This window comes from Anarrhichthys ocellatus, unplaced genomic scaffold, assembly GCF_004355925.1.
Source record: "Anarrhichthys ocellatus isolate YVR2014 unplaced genomic scaffold, GSC_Weel_1.0 scaffold2, whole genome shotgun sequence".
Classification (NCBI taxonomy): Eukaryota; Metazoa; Chordata; class Actinopteri; order Perciformes; family Anarhichadidae; genus Anarrhichthys; species Anarrhichthys ocellatus.
Window position 1 is genome coordinate 11,623,822 of NW_022280032.1, and position 7,188 is coordinate 11,631,009.

The following is a 7,188-nucleotide window of genomic DNA, read 5'->3' on the forward strand; positions in this document are numbered from 1 at the left end:
CCCTACCCCCTCTATTTCCCTCCGTCCCTCCTTCTGTACAGCATCTCTGTGCATCTCTGGTACCTCAAGGTGAACGGGGCGGGGCCGGAACTTGATCTCTGTGTTGCTGCAGAAACCACATCCTTACTTTCTAAATCAGGCAACATCATCTATACATAGACAATATGAGACAGTTCTGCAGCTACTGCCAGATGTACAGATGCACACACACCAACACACACACACACACATAGCTTGTCCACTCTGAATGTGTATGTCCTCTATTGCTGAACTCTCACTATGCTAACGAGCCTTTTAAAAAGCCATGTCACTACACCAATGAATATGCATCAGTGGCCCGGCGAGGGTGACTTGTCGGGCTGGGGACAGAGGTTACAAGAGGTGGGGAGTCAGAAATAAGCACCCATGCTCCCATGAGACCTGAATTGACAGGAAAGAACACATTCACAAGGAACACATAACGCACACACACACACAGAGGGAAGCAACACCAGATGACCGAGCTGCAGTTACACCTATCCCAACCCTATCTTGCCCCACCCTTCCTCTCTCTCGCTCCAGCTTCCATACACCTGCACTCTTCTTCTTGATGCCTAAGAACTGGTGATAGAAAACTCTTCCCTACCTCACTGTTTTCCACCGCCTCTCCTGCCCTCTCTGGTCCTGTCATCTTTCATCCTCCTGTGAGTCTGGACATTGCTGCGTGGACGACTGAACACAGGTATGTCTCTGGGTCCTTTTGTTCTTTCTCTTTGTTTCATCAATGAAAAGCACTTTGATTTATTTTTCTCTCGACTGTGCTGAGTGAAAAAAGGAACTGTTCATAAACCCATGAACGCAGATAAATCATATTAATCAGGTCTGTGCAGGTCATTCTGCTGTTTACCGGATACAACTAAATCCTCATGGGTAATTTATTAGTTTGTAACTTAAATTTCAGTTATTTTCGTTTGCTTCTACTGAAAGATTCGCATCTTCTGAAGGTTGAAAAAATGTCCAATGTCAAGCTAGAAACAAAGCTCTCTGAAGTTGTTATTTTTAAGGTAAAGAGCTGCAATGTTGCAGAGGCACTATATTCCATATCCTGTAATCCTGTAATGAATTTGCAACCTTTTTAGATCAGGTGTAGAGTTTAAGCAGCATTAACAGCTGAATTAGGGGACCGTGTGGTGCGGATGAGTCAAGCATGAGAGAAAGACGCACATTTTCACAATTTAAATATATTTTTGTTTCATACGCACATACACATATAAAAGCTCTGAATTATTGATTATAATTCATTTGTTAATTACATTTTCAAAAAAGCACATCAGAATCAGAAATAATGCTTAAAATAGATAATAATAACATGATCAGTGTGAGACATGCTGTTCTTTTTGGCATCATTTAAATTTAGTTGGATGCACCTCGAATTCTTCTGTTTTCTCATGCAGCTGTTAGTGAATCAGTAGTGGCTTCTGGCTTCTGTCTTTTCAGAAAAAAAGCAGACATATTCTGATATCAGTATCTGATCACAACTGCTGACTCAACCCCAGATACTCAATACCTGTGATGTCTGCAGAATATAAAATAACAAATCAAAACATTTTTACACTTGGGAGTCGAGTCTTGGCAGTGGGACTTTTCTTTCACATACTGAGCATGACCTTGGCCCATGATTCTCACCCCTGGAAGCTCACTGTGGGACAGCAGCAGTCCACGCGTGACGCTTCCACCTTACTTCCCCTCCTCCGTCCCTGTCACCTCCATGTCAGCAGGTTTGGTAGAGACAGCTGCTTGCATAGCCTGTATTCAAGTGCCAGGGCAGCAGAAACGGGAGAAGTCATTTGATACCGATGGTCATACAGTGTCAGATTATTGCTACAAATACATCTTATCAATAGCATTTATGCTTTGGCGTGTGTGTGTTTATGTGGTCTGTTTGGATGGATCCTCAAATTAATTTTTTTGCACATTTGGAGGGGATTTACAGGTTTGCCTATATTTCTGCTTGTTCCATATATTGTACAAGTTGCTATTTTAAAGCTGAGACAAAAAAATCTGTATCTCCGTTTCTCCACCAGTTTAATTCTGGATCTATTGTCTGTATCTCCGTTTCTCCACCAGTTTAATTCTGGATCTATTGTCCCACCTCAAATAATGACTGGGAACCGTCGAGCTCCCACGGCCTCACCAGGCACCTCAGCTATCCCGACCCACTTGCCAAATGCAACAACCACTCCAGGCCAAAAACAACCTGGAGGCCACAGTCACAACAAGTTCATGAATGAACTGCACAGCATCCACAGTGAGTTAGACATCTCAGTAATCTAAAGGTCAGGTATATTATAAATGTATATAATAATGCCAGCGAGCTGTTATGGTGCAGCCGTGAAACATTGCATCTTAAAAGATATTTGTGACGAAAATATCCATCACCAAAGCCAGATGTAATTCTGGAGCTTTTTGGTGAAGCATGTGAAGCAGAAAAGCATTTACTCAAATGAGACATGATATAGATGTTGCTTAAAGTGCATGATCAGTTTCTCTTGTGTGGAAGTTATTTCCTTTCATAAGTTCAGACGTGCCAGAGTCATATATGCATACTGCTGGTGATGCTCTGTGCATTTATAACAGAGAGTCATAAAAAAACGTCATCTTGTATTTGAAAATGCCAGTTGATATCTGTGATATAAAATTCCTTTGTGTGAAGTACTTTGTATTCTATGACTTGCTTATATGCTTTATTCTATGTTAAACTTACTACTGCACTGTATGTCGGCCACAGCTCCCTTCCAAGGAAGAATCTGGAAGGGAGGACTGCGAGCATGTTTAGATTAGATTAGTCGTAAATCTAAACTGCCATGAGTGTTGTTGTTTGGAATAGATCAGTCATAGACCTTTGACGTAGGGATAGTAATCACTGAGTGTTTAGCTTAGAGGTAGTAAACCACAGATCTATAGATTAGGATCTGTAGTAAATGTTTTATTTCAGGTACTATTGTGAAATGTGTAGATTAGAAACAAACCAGATGTCTTGGAGAAACACACCTTCTCCCCCTTCTCTCTTGATGCTCTGAGCCTTTAAAAGATGTGCTCAAACGGCACACAGGTCACTCTCTACATCCCACAGACGACACAGGCACTCTGTGTGATGATTGAGTCTTCTCTGCGCAGAGAATAAATACTTAAAGGACAAACGTCTTTCCTCAATGTTTCTTGTTTCAGTATTCAGTATTATAGGACTCACTCGGTACTATTGAATAGTTTTTTTCCACCACATATCACAGTCATATATTGCTTCAATAATGCTATAGAACAAGCAGAATGCATAGGAGATGGAAAAATGATAAGACCTTACAATATATTGTAATCCAGTATTACACCACGGACAAAAATACGACTTAAAAAGAACAATATTATAGCATTGCATTGTATTTCCCAGTGTTTCTGATTATCTTCTACTCTCTGTATGTTTGATTACCTCTGTCTGTGTTTTCAGACTGTGTGAGAAAAATAGTTTTATCTTGAGGTGAAATCGTAGGGCAACATTTTGAACACCGTATTTAAGTGGCTGACTAAAACAGTATCAAGTGTGAGCATCATCATCTATGTGTGTGTTTTATGTGGATTTGCAGCACCATCATGGGCTGTTGCTGCCCTTTGCCTCGTGAGTTTGTGTGTGGTGCTGTCGTGTGCTGTGTGTGTGTGGAAGAAGTGCTTGAAAAACAAGGACAAAGAAAAGGACAAGAAAAAGGGAAAAGAGAAGAGCAACAGAGGCTTTGACACTGAAATGGATGGAGGTTACAGCGAGGTAAGCTACACGCACACACACACACACACACACACACACACACACACACACACAGTCTCCCCCTGCAGATGTATTGTCCTTGCAATGTATCACAGTCCTGACATCCGGGTCACCCAGAACTAATATAACTGTCCCTGCTTGTTAGGACTAATGGATGTTTCGCCCATTGCTCATATTGTAGTAAAGGTTGATGTCTGAGATGAGTTGTTGGTGGTCACATTTAAACACACTGATGGTGTAAAATGTGCCTGTTCCCTTTAAACAATCAATTAACTTTAGATGGTAGCTTTATCTTTGTTTGATTGCCTCTACCTGTGTAATGCTATACTGCAGGAACACAGCACAAATAGCTGCTCCACAGGCTGTGAGACAGAAGGTCTTCCTTGATTACTTGTAAAGCCATATTCTCTAACCGCATGTGATTTGTGTGCATCTTGCAGCCGCTAAAAGATGAAGGTAACAAAAAAACAGAGCCGTCAGATAATGAGCCCAAGGATGAGGAGAAGCTGGGCCGACTACATTTCACATTAGACTACAACTTCACAGATAATACGGTGAGCTGCTGTTTTTCACTATGACGTGTTCGTGCCCACAATCTGCCAACATTCTAACACTTCTCCTGTCTCAGTCGATCAGCCAGATTCTCATCTCTTGTTAATAATTTCCTTTGCCATCACATTCTAGCTGATAGTCGGCATCTTGCAGGCTGCTGAACTTCCTGCAATGGATGTGAGCGGTAGTTCTGACCCCTATGTTAAACTATATCTGCTCCCGGACAAAAAGAAAAAGTTTGAAACCAAAGTCCATAGGAAGACTCTTGAACCCAACTTCAATGAGACTTTCACATTTAAGGTAAATTGATGAATTAAAAAGTAAAGAATTTATCATGACTGATTGGGTACACTATCAGCACATGGTACATGATGTGTTTTTGACAGGTTATTGTCTTTGACGTGTGTTTTGTAGGTACCATACACTGAGCTGGGCGGGAAGACACTGGTGATGACTGTGTACGACTTTGACCGTTTCTCAAAACACGATGCCATTGGAGATGTGAAGATACTGATGAGCAGTATGGACTTCAGCCAGTCTCTGCAGGAGTGGAGGGATCTGCAGAAGGCAGAGAAGGAGGAGGTGGGAGCACACAGTGAGAGTTGAACCTGAGAAAAGGGATGCACAAAGTTGCATACAAGGAAAAAAATGTTGCTTTTAGATTTTCCAAAATTGTTATTCGGTGGTAAACACTATTTTTAAAACTGGGTCTCATTTGATTCAATGATGTATTTCTTTGTGTTTAGAGAAAAAGGTTGCTGATGCTTGATGATGTCTCTTTGGCTTGAGTAAAATCACATACTTTCTCCTTTTGATATTTACGCTGATAACTTTCGAGCCAATTCCCCAACAACATACTCAATTCTTTTCCTCTGTATTAGAGTGAGCGGCTTGGAGACATATGTTTGTCCTTGAGGTATGTGCCTTCTGCAGGGAAGCTGACTGTGGTGATTTTGGAGGCCAAAAACCTGAAGAAAATGGATGTGGGTGGATTATCCGGTGAGTCAAGCAGTAAAAAGTATTTATATTAGATTTAAGTTTAAGCTCCATGTCAGGCTATTATTGTGCTGGAGTTTTTTTTTGTACAAACAACTTCAGGGCCACAGTAAAGTAACGCTTTTAAAAAAATGATTTAGATCTCTTCAAGTTATATAAAATATAAACAATGTCTCAGTTATTTTTTCATAATAAAACTAGATGCACCCTAAATAGCCCAGATTTGTTAACCCCGGTTGAACATTAAGGCCTTAGAACTGCTTTTCAGTGGTGTGTCCAGAAGCAGTTTTTAATTCATGGGAATTGTCAGGAGCTACTACAATAGATGTTGTGTTTCACTGCTGGAGTAACTGCAACAGTGCCAGGCTGTGAGTCTCTCGCTCTGACGTAAAACCTCTCTGTTCTCTCTATCAGACCCTTATGTGAAGCTCCACTTAATGCAGAATGGGAAAAGACTCAAGAAAAAGAAAACAACGACAAAGAAGAACACTTTAAACCCTTACTACAACGAGTCTTTCAGCTTTGAAGTGGCATGTGAACAGATAGAGGTAACCCTTGTACGCGCACACACACACAAATCCAATTCATCAGAAATTTCATTAATTTTCTTTGTGTGTGTATTTTCATTCATAGAAGGTGCAGGTAGCAGTGACTGTGTTGGACTATGATAAGATTGGGAAGAATGATGCCATCGGGAAAGTGCTGCTGGGCATTAAAAGCACTGGGACTGAGCAATGCCATTGGGAAGACATGCTGGCAAACCCTCGTAGGCCAATAGCCCAATGGCATAGCCTCAAACCAGAGGATGAAATCAACGCCATCCTTTCTAACAAGAAATGAAACCGTGACCCCTGGTTTGGTGGGCCATGACATTGCAGCATTTACCTCAACTACTTCCAAATTGTGTTCCTAACTCTCCGCTAATTTCTCAAAGAACCCTTTAAGCTTCTTAGCTCCGTAAATCTAAACAATAATACCCCGTTTTACCCTTGACACTATGCAAGTCACTCTTATGGACTTTCTTCTTCCTTCAGTAACTTCCTCCTCACGCTTAGACCTAAACTGCAACAAAGAGTTGTAAACAAAGATGTATCACTAATCACTATTATGTACAGTGCTAATAAACCAGATGGGATTTTTTGAATTTGAATGTCTTTCTTCTGTGCTGTCCTGATATCAGCTACACCTGATACATAATCTAATTACATAACTGATGCCTTTTGCTTGTTAAATAATGGGTTGTTATAAATTCCCTTAACAGAAATGTATGTACTCGAGAATTTCCGTTTTATCCCATAGCAACATCTTACAATAGAAATGACAGTTATAAAAGCTAATAGAGTACACTGGTTAGGGTTGGAGTACAGCCTTGAATGAGAGAAGTGCCAAAATAAGAGTCTTGGCATCATCATTTATAGACACGTTTCTCTGCAGCATCACAACCAAAGTAGCAGAACAGACGAAGCATCACCCATCCTTTCCAATTCATTGGTAGACGGTAGGTGTGGTTGGACTTCATAACACAAAGAAAAAAGATGCAGAGCCTTGCAGTTTGAAGTGTAGATGGCAACATAACAATAATAATGAAAAACAACAACATTGGGTTCAGAGTGTGTTCTTCCTCAATATAAAAGGAATAAGAGTCAATAAATATAAGCCTCACAATAATAATACTATTGGGCTCGGCTATTTTGCATTGGACTGTGTTATATTGCGCAGATGCTGCTTTTATTGTGTCTGTACCATGGGCACTATGGTCAGCACCATACATATGCTTTGACAACAATCAGCAGCAATCCTACTTCCAAATGTGGCAATTATTTAAGTTACATATACTGAGTTAGTCA

At 40.6% G+C, this 7,188-nt stretch overlaps 1 protein-coding gene across 1 annotated transcript; it reads left to right on the top strand.

Moving 5' to 3' along the window:
- Window positions 1–647: 647 nt before the first annotated feature.
- Window positions 648–6,461, top strand: syt1b (synaptotagmin Ib). Its single transcript, XM_031863063.1, has 9 exons — window positions 648–721; window positions 2,107–2,287; window positions 3,618–3,793; window positions 4,234–4,347; window positions 4,478–4,645; window positions 4,760–4,927; window positions 5,227–5,344; window positions 5,756–5,889; window positions 5,975–6,461. Exons 2-9 carry the CDS (start codon window positions 2,140–2,142, stop codon window positions 6,179–6,181), a joined length of 1,233 nt encoding a protein of 410 aa, XP_031718923.1. The 5' UTR covers window positions 648–721; window positions 2,107–2,139; the 3' UTR covers window positions 6,182–6,461.
- The last annotated feature ends 727 nt before the right edge of the window (window positions 6,462–7,188 follow it).